The sequence below is a fragment of the Boleophthalmus pectinirostris genome, unplaced genomic scaffold (assembly GCF_026225935.1).
Source record: "Boleophthalmus pectinirostris isolate CB_2022bp ecotype Guang Dong unplaced genomic scaffold, ASM2622593v1 HiC_scaffold_6, whole genome shotgun sequence".
Lineage (NCBI taxonomy): Eukaryota > Metazoa > Chordata > Actinopteri > Gobiiformes > Gobiidae > Boleophthalmus > Boleophthalmus pectinirostris.
Window position 1 is genome coordinate 26,963,683 of NW_026571447.1, and position 20,884 is coordinate 26,984,566.

A 20,884-nucleotide genomic window follows, 5' to 3' on the forward strand; every position below is an offset into this window, starting at 1 on the left:
AACATAATAAAGTAAAGTTTTTAATAATGTTTTGCTGGAAGTTAGAATCCCTAAATCAGTACTGGGTTATATTCCTGCTCATGTATAGACCTAGTTGCGTGCCATATCTTGACATAAACCACTGATTAAGTCCTAATTCTAAAAGACAGAAACAAAAGGTTGATTTTCAAATCTTTAAATGATATGTCAAGTTTAAAGGCGCCCACACGCACTGAAGATCTCACTGCATGTGTCCTGAAAACATCAAACTGACCGTGCGCTCTCTCTCTCTCTCTCTCTCTCTCTCTCTGTCTCTCTCTCTCTCTCTCTCTCTCTCTCTCTCTCTCTCTCTCTCTCTCTGTGTGTCTCTCTCTCTCTCTCTCTCTGTGTGTGTCTCTCTCTCTCTCTCTCTCTCTCTGTGTCTCTCTCTCTGTCTCTCTGGCACTGAGAGTGGAGCGGGGCTTATGTGTCTGTACTGTACAACAGAAAGAGAGAGAGAGCAGTGCGCAGTGACGTCGTCTCTCCCATGGCGTCACATTGACGTAGCGCATACCAAGCGTCTGTGAGGAGGCAGATCCCACATAAATGCAGTATTTGACTTTCTCCCCTTAGACGAGCACATAAACAAAGTCGCGTTACAAGTCCACACTTTACAAAGCACCGGCACCACTGACAGGAGCGCACGGAGCAGATATAGACCACTGCTTACACTGCGAAGGCTTTTGATTTCTACATTTTATTTCATTTTTTCCAACTTTCTGTACTTGATGAAGGCACTTTTTGACGCCGGTGCCCAAACACTGCCGACAGCATTTTTTTCTTCTTTACACAAATTATTACTAATTTTGGCAATTTCTTGATGGAAATAGGATACTTCACGCAAGGTTATTGTCACATGTAAAGACGGAACCTCTACAGCAAACCAGTGAGTACATGTGAATGAATGACGCGTGTTTGACACATGTTTGAAAGTGGCGGTTACGTGTCACAAGGCTGTGTGAAGTATAGACTAGACCCGCGTGTATTTACTCACTCGAGTCTAGACTGTCAAAGTTTGAGCTCTGACCTGTTGCTGTATTCAAGCGTCGCGCAGCTGCTTCTTGCAGCCGCACGAGGGTCCATGTAATCTGCGCGAGGAAGGTGTCCTATCCTTTCCGGTTGTCATGGAAATGAGATGCCTCTCGCTCAGAAAGAATGGAGACAGGTCGCTTACCCTTAGACAGGGGAGGATCATTTAATACCCTGTTTACCCTTCGCACCTATTTCGTTTCTTTGGTACATGTTTGATTGTTTCGTGAGTATCCAGACTTAAACCGCAGTTATCATAACCGTTAAAGACGAATGATGAGGGGGAGCTGCCCAAACAGTCTTATTCAATGTCCGCCTGGAGCACTGATGAAAGATCCGTATTGTCTGTGAAGACGCAGCTCCCCTCCCATTGATCACACACACAACTCACTCGTCCATTCATCTTTAGCACCCTCCAAACATTTACCAACAACACCGTGTCCTGCCCAGGAGGATGTGCTTAACTTTTATTTGGCGCTTCTTCTATGGGCTACTCTTCCTTTTACGCACGAACGCAAGCGCGCACCAGAAACTCTGGTGACACCGTGACTCTCAGAGATTCACATCTCGGACATATATCTTTCTTTTTCTCTTTTTATGTGCTCTGTGTGTTTGCTGGTGTCTCGGCTTATTGCTTCAAGGGGCTTCACCGGGGGCTACCGGCGCTGCGAGCCGCGTGCTTTGCAGCTCTTATGAGCTTCTCCTGGTTACCGGTGCGCAGTGGCAGAGCACCGCCGACTACTTGTCCTCGAGAGACAAAACAAGAGAAAGAAAGGCGAAGAGTGTCTTACTTTGTCTCAACTTTCTCCTATTACAAACACAAGTGCCGTTTATTACTAACAATTTAAAAAGAGCACGTGGAGGTTTTTCTTCTGAACTACTTAAACAACAGTTAAAAAAATTTATCAACAGATGACAAATTCAGTTTGTTGTATCTCATTTTAAAACGGCATCAGGTCTTGTTCTCACACCTGCCTCCTCACAGTTAAAACTATGTAGTAGACGCACCAGATATTTGGGATTTGATATGCAGAAAGTTCACGGTGAAGAGTCTGGACTTCAAGGTGGGAGTCAGGAGACAGTGAGACGCAGGTGTACCGCCAAAGCACAGGCGCTTCTATATTTCAGACAGAAAATTCTCCGTTGCAGAAAGGGGGCGCTCTGGGCTTTCATATCTCTCTCCAAACGCACGTCTAGCTTTAGTGTGAGGGAGCTGAAGACGCTTGGACCACAGGACCCGCAGCTCCGCTTTGGGCCAAAGTCTTTTATGACTTTTATGGCTCTTTCGCGCCCCTGGATGAATCCCGGGCAGAGGACCACCGCGCTCATTCGAGGGACACACCGCGAAGGACAGGCTCTGCGGCGCACCGCCGTTTGCAAGCGTGCACTTTCTGTAGGTCTGTAAGAAAAACGCAATAACAACAATATTGAAACAGGCAGCGTTAAAACGAAACTTTTCTTCAAGGAATAACGCCTGAAATGACTGTACTCGTTGTGTTATTATTCTTTTTATTCATAGCCTGCACCACGAAGAAGACTATTGAGGAGGCTATTTTATATGAGTAAATGTGCCAAAAACCTTTAAAACAAAAGTTTAATTTCGGTCTTTGTGCTTTCTAATTTTCTAAACAAAGTTTGTGGCTTTCACGTGCCTTTAGATCTCAAAATGTAAAAAGAAAAAAGAAAGAATACAAAGTTATAATTATGTTCCGATTTATCCAAAATTTAATTTGCAATGCACGTGAGGGCTGTGAAAAATAGCCTTGACATATTTTAAAAAATTGTGCTGGTGATGTAACACTATTCATTGATTTGTAAACGAAATATAATCAGGCATTAAGTCACGCTTGTCTGTGAGTATCACTCGGGCTTTTGCCCGGGGACGTCTCTGTTTGCACCACCGCGCTGACTCTGACTCTGCTCCAGACACAGGTTCGGAAGAGCGCGCCTCATCTTCCCAGCTCCACGAGCCCCTGTCCGGCCGCAGCCACGCGCCCTCTCCACCCGGGACCAGCACCATTCAGCGCGAGGCTCTTTCACCAGGTACACAGATGCTCCTGTACTTTTTCCTTTCATTTCTTTTCTTTCAGTTACATTAGCCTATAACTTGTGTAAATCATAATCCTAATTTTGGCATTTTTAGGCTGCCAAATTTAATGTAGAAAACCCTGTTAATTGGGCTTTTATTTCAGTTTCCAATCTATCAAACTCAAAATCAAATCGTTACGGGAGGTGCGCGTGAGTGCGTGTGAGTGACTGGAGATGGCGTTTCAATCGTTACAAACTGTCAGAAATAAGAGAGCGGGCACACCTCATTTCAGAAGCTGCGGGCGAGAGAAATGGATCCGCCAAATGAATCAACAAAGTTAGGGCTGTGGTTTTAGTTTTTGTGGATTTTTTCCTAGATTAAAATTCCTTAACAGAGGTGCGTATGTTGCATATTAGAGGCTGAGAGATGCTTTGATCCACTGCTCTGAGTGTGATCTGTGTGTGCAAGCCTTAATCCACCTGTGCCATAATTCATTGCAGCGCCTTATTTCCATCCCTCCTGTTTCTATTCTCATCTGTGCACCTTCATGTTTTTATTTGTTAGATCTATGGCATTCTGACAATGAACAAGCGCACACAGATATTGGAACAGCTGCAGTATGTCCAGTTGAAATGTACACCTCGAGGTTAGACACTTTTTTCGCCTTTATTGCTGCTTGGGTTGTCTGTCCTTTGCTTTTCCCCCTCACACTGCTTTGATGCTTTTATAAGTGTAATCACAGCAATCAGATGGTGGTGTTGGATAAAAAAAAAGTTTAGCCAAAAAAAGTAAGCTTTCTGTCCTTACAGTCTAGACAAAATACTTGCGTTTTTTTACAAGTTTAAGTAATTTGAGAGGTAAATGTGGACAAAAGTCTGCTTCAACTTTCAAAATGTTGGCATAGACTTGTAAATGGACCTTCAGTTCAGATAGTTGTGTCTTGAAACATGACTTAAATACTTATATGCATGATCAAAATTTGACAAGCGGATGAAATAAATGGCTTAACTAAAACAATACAAAGAGATGTCCCTTGCAGTGGTGGTTGGACAGGTTTTGGTCACGATTATTAGCAGTATACATGCAGGTCTGTTTATACGTCGAACATAAGTTGTGGTGATGTGTGTTTGCATGAAAAACACTTCATGACACACTCGTCTCATCAGCCTACAAACAGACCGTGGACACTCCCATGTAAGCCATACAACATACAAGATTCTTCAATTGCAAGTCGAATTTTTATATGTTTTTTTAAAGTCAAGATTCAGCTTAAGTGTGCTTTTTAAACAGGTCCAGTCGCATTATTTAAGGAAGGATTTATTTAGCTCAGTCCATTACAAATCCTATAGTGTCTCAGACCATCAGAATGAAAATGACTTGTGGGTGGGAGGAAACTTTAACTGATTTGAGCCTACAATTGAAACCTTCAGGATGTTTGTGTAGGTCTAAACTACAATATCTGCATTTAAATACATTATTAAACCCATTGGAGACATAGTGATCTGCAGATTACATTATAATACCATGAATAAACAAGCTTTGTGGTTTGCTATTACAACTATCCCTATAGCGATTTCATTTTTCACTTTGACTCCTCTTGTAAAGCCCCGTGAGGCGACTGCTGTAGTGAGTTTGGTCTCTGTAAAAATACACTGAATTGGAACTTTTAGTCATTCACCCGTATAGTTTACCTTTATTCTAAAAAGGCTTGGCCCTCCGTCACCAGCGTCACCAGTCACTCTCCCTTTGCTTCTTATACAATACGTCTGTGTCACTTCTCTAATGCACAAGTGTTAGGTGTCGCCCGTGAAGTTGCCGTGACGCCTCTGTGTTTCCATGTGGGCTGGAGAGGTGGTCACTCAAAAGCATGACTCATATCCTCAATGTAATTCTGCCTTGATAGTGCCAAACACTTGTGTAAATTATAACAATCGGACCGTCTATTTCATATTTATAAATGTATGTATGTATGCTTATGTGTGCGCTTTTTGTTTCCAATTAATTAACTTATTGAGTCATTGTGGCGGCCCCTCAGTTTTGTCCTTTAGCTATAAATTAATTGTGTAGCATTGGCTCAAATTAACGCACTGTTCTTCTACAATGCATTGCTCAGGGTGTTTTCAGACAGACAGTGTTTAAGTCATTCTTCACAAATAGCAGAACAGAATCTAGCAGCACAAAACAGTCACTTAATTTCAGAAATGATCAGAGTCTAAATTGGCTGGGGAAAACTACATTGTTGGTCATAAAAACATGATGGAATCCAAAGCATGATTCATTTGGCATTTGCAAAAGCTGGTCAAAATATTGAGAAATATTTGAGATTTTTTCACATCTTATTTTTCGAATTTAAATGTTTAGTATTTTTGTGATATGAAACAAAAACAGTGAGGACTTAAAAAACAAACAACTAAGCAAAATTCAAAACTCAAAAACTGTTTTCTCTCTACCACTCAGTCTCTTTTCTCAGATCTTCAATGTAATTTGCATAGCTGCTTCTTTATAGCTTGTATGTTCTTGCGTTGATAATAGAGACATCACTTCCTCCAGAGGTCTGATATGTCCCGTATTTGAGCAGACAGAGGTGACGTAGGGTGCAGCGGGTGCACGTATGCTGGGCGTCATGTGGGCGCAGTTCTGTGTTGACAGTTCCCCGCTCCAGAGCAACAAGCAAACAGCGCGAGCACCGGTACCATGACGCTGTGACTGATTAGACTCCCATATGCCCCCTGCTATACAGGGCAGGTGGAGTGGCACTATACTACTAGTACTATTATGTAAGCGGCTTGATAAGAAACCATAAGATTTAGTGCTGTAGGTCCAGAGAGGAGAACAAGGCTGAATTCAATCAAGGGAAAATCTCAGACATACCAGTTGGCGTCTGTAGCAGTTAAAGCAAATATCTGTCTTTCTGTGTCTGAGTGTGTGCATCCAACACTACCATAGGGCTCCAGTATTATTTAAAGTTATCTCATCTTCTTTGCCATCTGACTAACCACCATGCCGCCCCTCACAGCAGTCACAGCATTTCAGAGCTTACAGCCAACTTAGCACTGCTTTTCCTCCAGGCCCTTCTGTTAAGATCATGTCGCGTGTGCCACTGAAGTAACTGTCAAGTAACCCGAGTTGTGTGTGTCCAAAACCAAAGCAACAAGTGCAGGAGGTGTGAAAACTGGAAACTGAAAAATGAGGAATGGAAAGATTTGGTCAAAGTTTTATTATTGGTGGGAAAAAAACTTTTGTAGTCATAATCCAAACCTTTAACATATAACTGAAAACTGCCTGTTCCAATGTGGCTGTTCAGAATGCCCCGCTGTGCCCCTGCATGTACCCCACAGTCCCTATACAGGCTTCATCCTACACTGATTTTTCTCTTTGCATCTGTGACTATTTGCACCAACAAAGACGACACACAACTGTGCAGCTGTTAATGTATGGCAGAGACAGTATTACTTTGACAGTACAGTGACTCCAGTTACAAGTTTAGCAAAAATATGAATGAATGAAGTTAATTTGTTCATAATTAACAAACAGGATCTTGTAATTCCTTGACAAATACCAAACAAAAAACAAACAGTCCTTTTGTAGTAAATTAGATCTTTATTGGTGCATAAGAAACATCTTTTACTAAAATGCAAAGTTCATGCGTACTAATCTTTTATTGAAGTTATTTATATTTGATGACTGGATGATGTGTGCTGATCTCTTGTGTGTTTCTTGGCAGACATGCCCTGTGTGCAGGCTCAGTACGGGCCCGCCCCTCCAGGCTCCGCCTACTCCGGCCAGTCTTTCGGTTACCAGGGCGACAGCTATGGCTCTGACCTCATGACCCCGGACTACACCAAGCTGGACCTGGGAGGAGGCGAGATCTCTGCAGCCGCTACAACATCGCTGCCCAGCTTCAACGTGTTTGTGGAGGGCAGTTACGAGCTCCCAAAATCATCCTGCCTATACCAGATGCCCTCCCATCGTCCAACAATCAAGAAAGAAGAGGAGAGTTACCCCACGGCACCCCCTCTGGAGGCCATGTCCTCTTCTAACATGTACTTTAAACCGTCCCCGCCCTCCACGCCCACCACTCCCTCCATGCCCCCGCAGCCCGGCTCATCCTTCCTGTGGGAGGAGCACTCACTGGCCCCTCCCACTCACTCACACTCCCTGGGCTCTAGTTTGGAGAGCAGCGCTCTCAAGCCTTCTCGTTTCTCACACTTCTACCAGCACTCGCCTCCCCACAGCGGCAGCGTGGGGGGCTATGAGGGTCTGGGCGGGGGCCTGGTTCGGACCTCCTCTTCTTCCTCCTCCTCTTCGTCGTCTGTGTCGCACCCTCACGGTCCGGCCTTAGAGCAGTCCATGTACCAGCTGCACCGCGGGGCAGGGGCCAGCAGCCTGGCCTTTCGCTCACTGGCTCTGGGTCCATGTGGTCCCCTTCTGGGAGACAGTCTGCCGTCGCCGCCCCCTAGAGGCCCTCAGGGAGAGGGCACCTGTGCAGTGTGTGGGGACAACGCAGCCTGTCAGCACTATGGGGTTCGCACCTGTGAGGGCTGCAAAGGCTTCTTCAAGGTAATGCCCCCACCATAAACCCACCATAACATACCACACCATAACTGAATTCTCACTGGTATCTTACTGTCATATTTATACAAAGTGAAGTGAAAGGAAAAGTTTTATTAAGAATATTTAAATGAAATAAGAGTAATAAGGCATAAGACACACTTGTGCATATGATGATGTATGGTTACTGATTTAAACATAAATAATGAGAAGTCTCAGGAACAACATTGGAAGTCTCAGGAACGACATTAAAAATGATAAAAAATTTAGTGAAGCTGTAGTAATTCTCGGGCAGCTTTTAATAATGGCATTTCAGGCACACTTGTTAAGCTTTCTATTGGCTTTATGAGACAAGAGAGAGGAATTAAAAGACAAAGCAAGACGAAGGCTGCTAACACTGAGGTAATTGAATAATGCCTCTGGTCGGTGGAAATGAATTGTCCTTCTTTTCAATTAGTTTGACAATTTGTTTTTATTTAGTAATTAATGGCAGCAGCGGCTGTAGAGCAGCAGGCCGCGGGCGCTGCTCACTGCAGCTGCTTGTCAAACCTGGGTCCCTCTCTTTAAACACAAACAGCCTCTACATGGGAATATTATGCACATTATTCATTCAGACACATACTGCTCATCTCTGCTGCAGCCAAACTAAATGTGTTTTTTACACAACTGTGAGGTTTCGAATCATGTCATTACTTCATTATTCCCATGTTTTATTGTGTCCTAAAAGTATTTCCTGATTATCTTTAATTATATGTGAATAGTTAGCAGACATTCATTTAGTGGGAGCAGGGCTGTAAATGATTGTCATTTCATTAGTGCAATTTAAAAACACATTTTAATTCATTCATTAGGCTCTCAAACCAAGACTACCTGTTTCTATTTTATTTATTTTTACAGACTTTAGTCAATTTGCCCATATGTTATGTAAATTGGCTAAATATTCACTATTCATCTGGAAAATTATTACATTTATAGCTTATTAGAATGCAGCATTCTATAAAAATATGTGTCTTTTAAACCGGGTGGTTAGGTTTAACAATTTGTACAAGTTTATTTTAAGAGCATCTTGTAAGTTTGTTTAATATGAACCTGTGCAGACAGACAGGTTAAGGACCATTCAGTGAGCAGATAAATGCTAATGGAAACGCAAAGAGATGAGGTGTAAAGGAATTTAAGATCAGGTCGTTATAACACTTATTTCTATGGGCATCACCACTTCTGACTAAAACTCCCTGAAAGGCTTTCTTATGTTCTGTTAGTTTGTTCTGCGGGGCCATGGTGAGTGGAAGAATATGTCCAGATATTTGGATAATCCTATTGAGATAATTTGATGTGTGCTTGAGTCCACCTGCACAAAGACTGCTCCTGCCCATTGATCGGTATCACACACTTATCTGGCCGCAGTATTAGCGCTAAGTGACAGCGTCTGCGTGGAGACGGCGGCCGTGGCCCATGAAAGCGATGTCACAAGAGCCGCGCTCAGACACGGAGGAGACACAGAGGAGACATGCGCACCGCTCATGAGAGCCTCATTTACCACAACTCAAACTCATCCTCGCAGACAGAGTTTTCTTAGAATTAGTTATCTTCTTCTTCGTCCTCAAATGCTGTGCTTGGGTCAAGGGAAGAGGCTCCTTTCCTCCTAAGTTCTCATCTCACCGCTGATCAGAAAAGTCCACTTTTCATAACAGTCTAAACTGGAGTCTTGAGTGTTTTTGCCCAAGTCTGATAGTTCCTATTTGTTGTCTAAACACACATGTATTTAGAGGTTATTTCTCCTCAGCCACGTTAATGACCGTAACTTATCCCTGCTCGCGCGGGTCACTGACCATTGAACGCGATCTGCGATGCCATGGCAACGGCTCTCATCCGACGCTGGCGCCCATTACGCGCCAGTTCCGCGCTCGCGCCAGAGCGTATGCAATAATTGGTGTGTTATTGGTCTCCCGGGGGCCCGGACATGTGTGGCGCGAGGGCTTCCTAATTGGATTTATTTGTTTGGATGTGTTTTAGTCGCGTTAAAGAAGAGCATTGTTTCTTTAATTTACAGTGCGTCCCGGCGGTGTCTGGTGCTCCTGAACAGACAGCATCACCTCTACATTACAGCTTTTATTTACACTTTACACATGAACCATTAGTGCAAATGGGGTAGGCCTAATTGTGTTGTGTTTGATGTTTCTCAATCTAATCGTTATGTTGTAATAGTTTGTTCCCGAGGCAATAGCCGGAACACGCTTTTGATCCCTCTGTCAAATGATGTTAAAGATTGGCATAGGGCCCCACGAGGCCTCTGTCTTTAACCCCAAGTCTGAGCTCTGTTTATTTAAAGAGGAATCACTGATCACAAGCAACAAGAGACTCCCTTCCTCTGCGCACTTATGAAGTTGTCATGTTCAGACGCATCTAAAGCAGACAACAATAGCTCAGCCCAATTGATTTAGTGGCCTGCTTGGGCCTGCGCGTGGAGGAGTGGACGGCCGCGCGCCTTCCACAGTTTGTAAAGCTGGTCCCACGTGGGTCGTTTCTGATTTCATTTTAATAAGGTCAGTAATAATCGCGCGCCAGCCGAGGAGAAAACTGTTCCCGTAGGCCCCTTTGAGAAGCGTGATGCACGAGGCCCCAGAGAGTCCACGAGCTGACCCACGAGCTTCACAAACAATCTGATCATGCTGCTCTTACGCCACTGTCCTCTGTGTCTCGCGGGACTCCGTCTCTGCATGCCACGCACAAGCCCTATTGTCAGTGACGGCGCTAATAAAATTGTCCCTGCTTCAGGGAAGGCTTGTTGAAAATTAATTTTATCTAATTACACTGATATCACGGCCGCCTTTCAGCGCGTAATTAAAATCTGACCTGCGAGCCTCTGCTCTCATTCTTTGATGGGAAGAGAGAAACACAGAAATTGAATTAAACAAATCAAATATGAGGTCGTTGATTGTGTTTGGGTCTGATTATCTGCATGTTTCCTCTCTGCAGCGCACCGTGCAGAAAAATGCCAAGTATGTGTGCCTGGCCAGTAAAAACTGTCCTGTGGACAAGAGAAGACGCAACCGCTGTCAGTACTGCCGCTTCCAGAAGTGTCTGAGCGTCGGCATGGTCAAAGAAGGTATCAGAATAAATCTTTAGTCCACCTATACAACCTGTTGCATTATCAAAAGCCACATGCATAAGCTAACTTGAACATTCATGCAAATGAGGATGGCAATCATGACACATTGATTGTTTTGCTTAAATATGTCCTCATTATCTACTGCACCATTCTCACGTGCCTGTTTCTTTGTTTACTTTTCATGGAATACCCACACTTAGGCTATATTAGTGTAGGGATATTTCAAACATGTATTGTAGCTTTACTGCCATCTGCTGGTCATATCCACTTGAAAAGTATTACACAGCACATGCGCTAGAATAAAGTTTCCTCTGATCACTTAATGAGTACATGCATTTCTGTTGACAGTGGTACGCACAGACAGTCTAAAGGGGCGCAGAGGGCGCCTTCCTTCCAAACCAAAGAGCCCTCTGCAGACAGAGGCGTCCCCTCCCTCTCCTCCTCTGAGCCTCCTGTCTGCTCTGCTCAGGGCATACTCCCACTGCACGCCCCGCGACCTGGACTACAGCCAGGTACAGTGCCTCACCCCCTCATCTATGATCACTGATTATGTCTCCTATGAGAGTCTCACCTTGTGTCGTGTGCTCCACAGTTCAGTGCCGCAGACCCTCCCTCCTCATCGTCAGACGCGGAGCACATCCATCTCTTCTATCGGCTGCTCACTCTGTCCATGGAGACCACGCGGTGCTGGGCAGAGCGGGTGCCCGGCTTTTCCGAGCTCCAGAGAGAGGACCAGAACCTGCTGATAGACTCGGCCTTTCTAGAGCTGTTTGTGCTGCGACTGGCTCACAGGTCAGTATCCAGTCTCTCTACAGCATATATGTGCCATATATTTTAGGTGCTACTGTCCTGGGTTATGTAAACGCCCATTCTCATGACTGTGGTGTAGACGGCACTGTCCAGGCTCAGCGATGTTGTGTTGGTGTACTCAGTAGGAGGAGGGAGCTGAGTAATCGCCATATGAACCAAATTATGAATGGAGTCTGTAGCTATGACAGCAGCTACACCCCCAGAGTTCCGCTCAGCTCGTCTGATATCTGACGCACTGAGCGCTGTGTGCGTCCGCTCGGCTAAAACTGGGCTCAAACTGAGCTCACATTGAGAACTGTGAATTGACAGGATCTATTCCATCTAAACGCTGGTCAGCTGAGCCACTGGAAAGGGCCAGCAAATTGCATATTCAATTCAGCTGACTGGAATAAAACTGAAGTCCATTTTGTCCAGTGAGGAGAATGCAGTGTTGTCTACAGCACTCGTCTCTCTGCTCAGGCCGGGGCTGCCTGGAGATTGCCCTGGGTTACCAGTGTGCAGTTGTAAAGCATGTGGCTACATAAATTTATGGGGAAGAGGGGAGTTGAGCTACAAGCTCATCTCTTTGTCCGTCTTTGTTGTGCAGGACAGAAAACCAATACAGCAAAGCACACTTACTCACACTGAACACACACCATGATGCCAAACAGTTTGTGTCCTGTGCAGAGTGGCTCCAGGTGCAGGGTGGGCAGAGGGCGGCGATGGCATGAGTAAACTGCAGACTCACTTTATCGCACACGCACATGCCAGGACTCCCACAGCACGCAGCCTTACGCACAAACACAGTCTTACGCACAAACGCACAGCGATACACACAAGCAGAGGCCTGTCTCTCTCACGCCCTGTGCCGTGAGAGCAGAGGATGCGCTCCACACTCCCCTCTCATTGTGGCTGTGGTCCATCTTTGACCTGGGGTTGAACTGAGCTGGCAGCCCCCTGTGTGAGTGTGACGTTGTTGTATGTACATGCATGTGTGCCCAGAGTATATTTGCTCCACTCCTCAGTGTAAGCGCCACATTACCAAACCGTTTCTGTGGTTTCGGGTTGATCGCCGTGGTGACAGTGTCGTCAGGGGTGAGAGGAATGTGTGGCTGACATCCAGAGTCTGTGCCAGTGTGTCTGAAGAGGGCTCATGTGCTACTATCCAAAATACTATCTCCAAATGCCTGCATTTGTGATTAATTAATGTTTCCGTATTTGTACTGAGTTTACAGCTGCTTAATTGTAAAATGAAGAATCCTTATATGCTTATTTTCTGGGTTTCACCTATAACATGTGTTGTTCTAGAACAGTTACAATAGAAACCCACTGACTTCTGTAAAGCAAACATTTGGAAGCATTAGAAAAGATGTGGCATTTGTAAACCATACATGTATGATCCAGAATCAGATTTTTATTTTTTTATTTTATTTTTTTAGTAATTGCAAGTATAAGTACAGAGCAGTGGGTGGAGATCAGGGATTTTTTGGAATACTGTAGCACTGAATGCAGGGTATTGCTGGATTAATGAATGAATCAATCAACAACTGTGTAAGCTAATGATGAAAAACACCATTATAGCACGTTTTAAAGCTCATAAAAGTCAGTCTACCTAATATGACCCCTTTAATATTTGCACATTTGTATGTGGTGCTACCTTTCCTATAATAGAACTGTACTTAGGTGCTCCCGTTGCATGTTAATCCAAACTGTAGTAATGATGGCAGGAGGTGTGTGCAAAAGTCTGGGTTATGTCTGTAACGCATTGAACCCCTGGATAATTAGACACAAGTGGTGTTTAGTTTGTTCCTCGTAGCTGTTAAACTAATGTTTGCACAAGCGGTAATTTAAGGCTTCCTCTTTAACTATTTTTTCCATTTGTGTTGCATGCTTGTCCCCCCTCTGTCTTAAGACCTTCCAGATCTCTTCATTGTGCTGTACTTATCAATTGGCATAGCTGGGATTACTGCATGCATCCCGGGTTTTAATATGAAAAAGTCCTGTCTCTGTGGGTTGCTAATAAAGAACAGTTCTGGTCTCTTGCTTTATGGTTAAGAAGTGGGAGTCTTGTGTGTGCCGTGAGTAACTGATGTTTAAATACATCTGAGAAGCGTTTTCATTTCCTCGTTAAAGCTCCACTGTTTCCACTGCTCACCACAGCATGGCCATATTAAAGCTGCAGCTATTTACCTTTATCTGTAAACTACACAAACCCAGCCCTGCCCTCACTCTTCACCCCACCGCAACGAAAGGAAAGGCAGGAATGTTTTAAAATCCTATAATTTGGAAAACTCAGGCTTAATCAGCTGCATGCCTCTGTTTGATGTGTGTCTCATTTGTGTGCACTTTTCTCATTGTTATTTTAAATGTTTCCCAGCCTGGTATCTACAGCTATATTTACAATACACCCAGGATAGTAGAGCATTTTATAGTTTTATAGGTAAAGAAATCTCACTGTGAAGTCCTGTCATCACATCTTCAAATCAATCAAGGATAAGATTTGTCAATGGGAGTAATGATATTTCTTCTTTTTTGAAAAGGTGGTATTATGCTAAAGATGTTTTCTTTCTCCTATCATGTTGTAACATTGTTCCCTCATCAAAAACATGCCTGAAGAGGTTTTAAATGTCGTCCATGCACGTTTAAGTATCTTTGGCCCTATTCAAACCCTCCTTACGGTTACACAGCGTCTTGACAAACCTGATGCGATGTGCAGCAGTTTCATTGGTGGGATGCATGCTGATTGTGTTGTGATAGTGTTCTGAAGAGGGCGTGACTTAACACAGGGAGCAAAGGAAGTAAAGACTCAGAGTCAAATAGTGAAACATATGAAACATGTACATTGTTTTTGGCAAATAAATGGTAACATGATTATCTAAATGTTATGTGTTAGCATTTACTACCAGTTTTTATAATGTCAGAATGTAAGAATGCACTCATCCAATACTCTGAAAGTCTCATAACCGGAAGACTCCACCGATCTGCATAACCAAAGCTGTCTGTAGTCACTTGCAGGATAAATAACACATTATAACACATTTGGTTGAGTTTGTCTAATTTTATTTTTGTTTAAAGGAAGGAGGATACTTAAAGCTATAGCATTGAAATTGGTAGCGGAAGTGAAAAATCTGGATCAGTGCATCCCTAATGTCTTGTATGCTACAGTATGTGTGTGATAACTCACTCTCCCTCTGTGTTTCCAGGGCAATGCTGTCAGAAGATAAGTTGGTCTTCTGTAGTGGGCTGGTGCTGCACAGGTTCCAGTGCCTTCGCGGTTTTGGGGAGTGGCTCGACTCAATTCGGGACTTTTCCTCTCGGCTCCAGAGTCTGAACCTGGACACATCAGCCTTTGCCTGTTTGGCTGCCCTCGTACTGCTTACAGGTAATTCATCAAGATAAGACATTGTCTAGGCCTCAAGATTAATTGTAATCAAATAAAAATCACAATTTGAATGGACAGAATTAGCAAATTACAAAGGCTGCACCGTAATTTCTTCCACAAACAACAAAATATCCTTATCCTTATCTTATCATATTCTACATAAAAGCTGTTCTGAAATATTCTGAAATTTGATTCAGAACATTTTTATAAAACAGTTTTATAAAAACATACATTGCAAATCTAATCGCAATGATTATCAGATCCCCCCCCCCAAGTCATTAAGCCATAGCACTATCATTAAACTAGCACTGACCTGCAGCAACAGACATATCTAAAGAGTCATATCCTGATAATACAAAGCAGTGCACAGACTTTCCTTTTCCACACTGTTGATTGAATGTGACAGTGCTCAGCTGACGTCACAGAGACACACATGTCCACTGTGTTCTGAGACACATCCGACTGAACCTGACACCCAACAGCACCTGCTGCACCTGCCACACACCTGCCGCTCTAATCAGTGCTGTGTGAATGTGTGAGGATGAACATAGGAACAGCACAGGAGACTAAAGTGAGTTGTCTGTGTAAAGCATTATGTATGCATTAGAAATAGCCAATTACAAATGTAGCCTAAGGTGACGCAGAACAGCTGTACTCCCCTCCCCCCTGCCCTCCTCCCCCTCCTGAGCCCCTCTGCCCTAGCGCGTCTCTCTGGGGGAGCACTTAACTCTGTGCCTGATCGACCAGCCCACTGTGGAGGTGCTCTGCCACCTCGGCACAACTCACAGCCGCTGCCACGACCGAGCGGCCACTGCACCGGCCCATCGACCGCTGCAGAGTGGCCCCAACAGAAAGGAGAGATCGATCCCCCCCAGGAGCTCTGCTCACACAGCCACAGAAAAGACAGAACTAACGCAGAGAGTGTGAGAAGTCTGAAAGGCAGGCTGAAAGGCAGGCGGGAGCCACTGGAAAACACAGAACAAACAAAAGAGTCACATAAACAAACAATAAATAAGCTTCAGATAATGGACCCTCAAAGAGAGCGCGGTCTAGTGCGGCTCTATGGAGCTGTGTCTGCACTTCACACATGGATGTGAGGGGACGGACTCACATTAGGCCTTTAAGGGAGCTTTGTGTTAGTGTGCATATTTAGGTCTGTTTTCAGTAATCAGATAATTGTTATGTACTTTTGCCTCTGTCATTGTCTTTGATTGCTCGGAGTATTTATTCAGCATACATGCTGCATGTTGTGGTGGTGGGTGCAGGGCTCATTCATTGATCTCAGACACGTTAAAGCCTGTTAAAAACAGGAGCTATACAAACTAATAAGAGGAAATCCAATATAAACGGTAAAGCGAATGTTCCTATAGCTCTTATTCTTAAGCGTCTTCTGTTTGTCCACAGAGCAGGTCCCAGGCCTGAAGGAGCCGAAACGTGTGGAGGAGTTGCACACTAAAGTCATGTGCTGTCTGAGTGAACATCTGGGCTGTGGTCCGTCATTGTCAGCGCCCAAGTCTTCGAGTCCGCTGAGCCGCGTGCTCAGTCTGAGAGCGGAGCTGCGCTCACAGCGAACACAGGGCCTGCAGCGCATCTTCTACCTGAAACTGGAGGACCTGGTCCCACCCCCACCTTTGATTGACAGGTTTCTGGACACCCTGCCTTATTGACATTTTGGGTAACGACAGTGTGGCTAAAAGTCACAAGCTTTCTGGGCCTTTTCACCCACACGGAGCACGCGCACCAAACGACTGACTCTGAATCCAGAGCAGAGAGAAGTCATGGACCGTGGACTCAACATCCACTTCGTCACAAATGGACCACCACATGTATGAAACTGCACACGCTTAAATGCATTGTATCATTGTGTGTGTATGCGGGGAACAAAGGTGCTCCAGACCAGAGGAAAGGACTCTTCAGCTGGGCGGCAGCTTATTCGACAAAAGACTCAAGTCAATGGTTTAAGAGTACTGTCAGTTTTACCCCCGCCCACTCAACATGGGACTTGCTAAGTAGATACAAGAAACATGCTTTACAAAATATCTCTGTCAACAAGAAGGTGCTTATGACTAAATGAACTGAAATGTGAAAAAGCATGTGAAAGAAACATCATAACACAGGACACAAACATGTAGAAATGTGGTTTATAAAAGTGCAATTCCTTAAGTGCTCTGTCACAACCAGAAGAGCCATTTATTTCAAACTCTAAATTATTTTAATAAGACCTGTCCTATTCTGGTGATAGGTAGAATAAAAAGAGCTACGTGCACTAACAACGACTTCAGACGTCAGCCAGACTTGAACCTGCTCTAGTATGTTTTCAATGTTGTTCTGAAAGAATAGCATGTATAGAAGTATGGAGGAATAAATATTGCTTTTGAATTGGCCTTTGCGGCACTTAACCCCCCGAAGAAGGGCTAAAGGTGCAGACACACACCCTCTGTCTTGAGAAGAGGGTGCTCGACAGATTTAAGGCCAGGGGTCAAACATTCCAGTCTTTTTCTATGTGTTTCGGTTGTGGAGGTTGAGAGCAGGTCAAATGCATGGTGTGCTAAAGCTAACAGGAGCGCTCTCAGACTATGGCTCCCACACTCACGGCAGCAGTTTGAAACGAGACAAAGCAAATGACATAGATATAAATAAATATATATATATAAATATATATATATACACAAAACTAATATTTTGAAGTGTTTTTAGCTTTTTCAAATATTGTGGTACAAGTTGTGCATTGTTTTTTGAAGAAGATATACAAAAAAATATAAAAAAAAAGTTGTTGGTTTTTTTCATTGTCCCTCCTTGGTTTGATTTGTTTGATTTACTTCTTCCTTTTTGGTTCACTGGATTTTCTGTTCAGCACTTTGAAATTATAAACTAGTTCTGATTATTATGATAAACTGTGTCATGTGTTTTGATTCAAAACTTTACAAAACGTGGCCACTGGGAGATGGAGAACTCCAGTCTGGTTTTTGGCCTATTTTTTGGCATTCATATTTTGACACAGACATATGACTGAAGCCTGAAGGTCCACTGCATAACTTTTCTGGTGCTTTTTTTTGGAATGTTCATTATGGCATTAAACTTATCTGACTAGTATGTATTTCAAACATTTATCTCTCCATTAATTTGATGGATCCTCCACTGGAAAGTTACAGAATGCGCCTTTAAATAATATGCTTTATCAATGGTTTCCATTATTAAGTCGTTTAGTCTCTACTCAAAGCATTTGAAAACTATCTGTGAATGTGACAAAAGAAAATTTCATTTCTGTCAACTGGCATCATTGCTGTGAACACAACATTTGGGATACTGCTACTACTGGAGATGCAAATATCAAAAATATGGTCATCTTTTGTACACCAACGGCTGTATTCGCACCACAGTTTGGGAACCATTAGCCCATATAATACAGTCTCTTGTAGTGGTGCATGGTAAATGTTTAAGACCCTGCCCTAAATGATCTTGAATTGCAACTAAAACTTTACTAGAATTTTCAAAATTTTTACATTCTGGAGGAAATAATCACTATACAATCTACATTAGTCATACTTGCTTTACCATTTCAATAACAGAACATCTACATTTAGACAGGTTTGCATTGTCTGTTGACAGGTGAAGGGCTTGCCATGCTCCCAGGGGCCCACAGCGTCTCACAGATTGTTGAGGGGGATTAGGGGAGTGATAGGGTGGAGAGGGGGGAGAGTGGGATAGAGCTCTGTGTTAGCATGAGGTCCGGATCAGCCCCGAGCCTAGTTAAACACCATTGATCGCTACAGTGACATTTCACAGGCCCTGCTGTCTATACTGTCACTACCATCACTCACTGCTGCAGCACATCACACTCTCTCTCTCTTTATGTTCTCACTCGCTTCTCTCTCTCTTCTCTGCCTTTCCCTTGCTCCCTCTCTATCTTTCAGTCTCTCTCATTCTCATTTTCTCTCTCTCGCTCCTCTCTCTATCCTTCTCTCCTCCCTCTTTCTCTCTCCTCACTCTCTCTCCCTCTCTCTCTCCTTCACTCACACATCAGGTGACAGGTGACTGATAGTAGCTGTGGTGGCTAATTCTTCCTTCCTGGAGTGGAGATTTCTGTGAGAATGGAGAGAGCGCGCAGAGGTGTACATGACAAAGTACAAGTTATAGTACATTATCAGCAAAGAATGGCCTCTGTATCCAATCTATTGAGCAAAAAGTTATATTACAAGTTCAGTATCAACAAAGGACCAAGTAATGTATTCATATAGGCATTGGTAAAATAAAGTCAGTGTTCATGAGCATACAAAGGTTCTATCTAAACAATAAATTCAACTCAAATATTCTATACATTATAATATGTGCTATGAACTTTCAAACTACTGCCATCAAATCTATTAAAAATGTCTCAAAAGGTCAGTGATCAAAAGGCACAAGTTACTTTAATATGAAATGCACCTTCTTTTATGATTATCATATATTTTAATGCATAAACAATTGAATGTTTTGCCATCTTTGTCTGTGAAAATTGTGTTTTTGGGGAAGTCAGGTCAATACCATCTTTTGCCTCTTCTGGGACATTCACTGCCTCTCTTTTATTTCTCAGCCCTTGGTTGTTGTGAGTAGGTTTATGAGTGTTTTGAGTGTAAAACTCCAGCTCTGACAGAAAACACACATATAGTGAGCTGTCAGTCTTTTGGTCGATCGATCAGCGCTGACAGATCGCAGATACCCCCAGAGTCTTAATTAGCCATCCCATTAGGACAGCCACACAGGCCAGAGCTGCACTGAACACAGCTCCGCTGCAGCTGTAATTTATTCTAATGTAATCATTTTACACTTTTCATTTGAGAATGCAGGTAAAAGGCAAAAAAACAACAACATTTGAGCCTTTTTTTTTTAAATACAGAAATAAAAGTCAAATCAAGCTATTATGTTTTACAGTCAGTGTTGTCACTTTCTTCTCCTTTTGTCTATTTTTAGAAGGTCTATACATCTTGAAATTAAATATTATATGAAATGGCACTGGCGCTTATCAGAATTACTAGATTAAAACAACCACTGGCTTTCTCACCTGCTGACAGACTTCCTGGATTAGTCTCAAATGAATGGCCCCTGAGTCCTGTGCTCCACACACCCACACGCATGTGCCTGTGTGCGTGTGTACACACACACACAAACACACACATAAACACCTGCCCCAGTGCTGTGGCCCAGACAGCATAATGTTTATAATCAGACTTTCACTTTCAGCTTTCTTCTGCCTACTCAGTCTGTGGCTCTGGGAGTCCCCTAGACCAGTGGACACACACGCCCACTCACACAGAATGTAATGCACCAGGGGAAAGCCCCATTCAATGGGACTATGCCCCTCCATGGAGGCTGAGCTGAACATGTGGGGGTTGGCCTAAATGTCAAAGGTAAAAGTTGCCACAAAGAGGAAGTGGAAACAGACTGATAAGGAGGGGGAACCCCAAGGTTTTCTGATGCTATGTTGTGAAAACAAATTTAAAAAATAAAAAAAAAATAATATTTGAACTGCAATCCTGAGCTGAGCTCAGATGTACCACTGCCAATGTGATGCCTTTGTATCTGTCCCCAAGCATATTAAAATGTTTAATGCACCATTCTAATAAAAACATTCAGAACAAGAGCTGAGGCTTCTAATATAAGCCTATTTTGTTTTCAACATATTAAGATAGATGCAGTAAATTAAGCATTTAGTTTAGTAATTGTACAGCACAAAAACTGGAGTTGAATGACACGGAGATACTGGACCTAGACATGGCCATGTACGTCGACTTAAATTGGGGTTTAGAAATATCTCAAAAATACTGCCATATAATAAAATATATAAAATACCGTATATGGACTATGTAGACAAAGAAAATGTCTTCTGATGCAAACATATTTTTGGTTTTCGCTGTGTTTTGTTACAGTGGTTTTAATGGTGTAAATCTTGCGGGGCAACAGCTGACACTTTAAACAGGAACTAGATTCACTGTGACTA

At 43.3% G+C, this 20,884-nt stretch overlaps 1 protein-coding gene across 2 annotated transcripts; it reads left to right on the plus strand.

Annotated features, from left to right (window-relative positions):
• Positions 1 to 565: 565 nt before the first annotated feature.
• On the plus strand, positions 566 to 17,961 carry nr4a3 (nuclear receptor subfamily 4, group A, member 3). Of its 2 annotated transcripts, XM_020937234.2 has the most exons (9): positions 566 to 904; positions 2,974 to 3,090; positions 3,641 to 3,722; positions 6,801 to 7,636; positions 10,604 to 10,733; positions 11,085 to 11,248; positions 11,329 to 11,528; positions 14,729 to 14,907; positions 16,312 to 17,961. In XM_020937234.2, the coding sequence occupies exons 3-9, from the start codon at positions 3,659 to 3,661 to the stop codon at positions 16,572 to 16,574; spliced, it is 1,836 nt and encodes a 611-aa protein (XP_020792893.1). In that variant the 5' UTR covers positions 566 to 904; positions 2,974 to 3,090; positions 3,641 to 3,658; the 3' UTR covers positions 16,575 to 17,961. The 2 variants fall into 2 exon arrangements, with proteins under 2 accessions (XP_020792893.1, XP_020792894.2); XM_020937235.2 differs by lacking the exons at positions 566 to 904; positions 3,641 to 3,722 and adding an exon at positions 2,109 to 2,444 and having other exon boundaries at positions 16,312 to 17,960.
• The last annotated feature ends 2,923 nt before the right edge of the window (positions 17,962 to 20,884 follow it).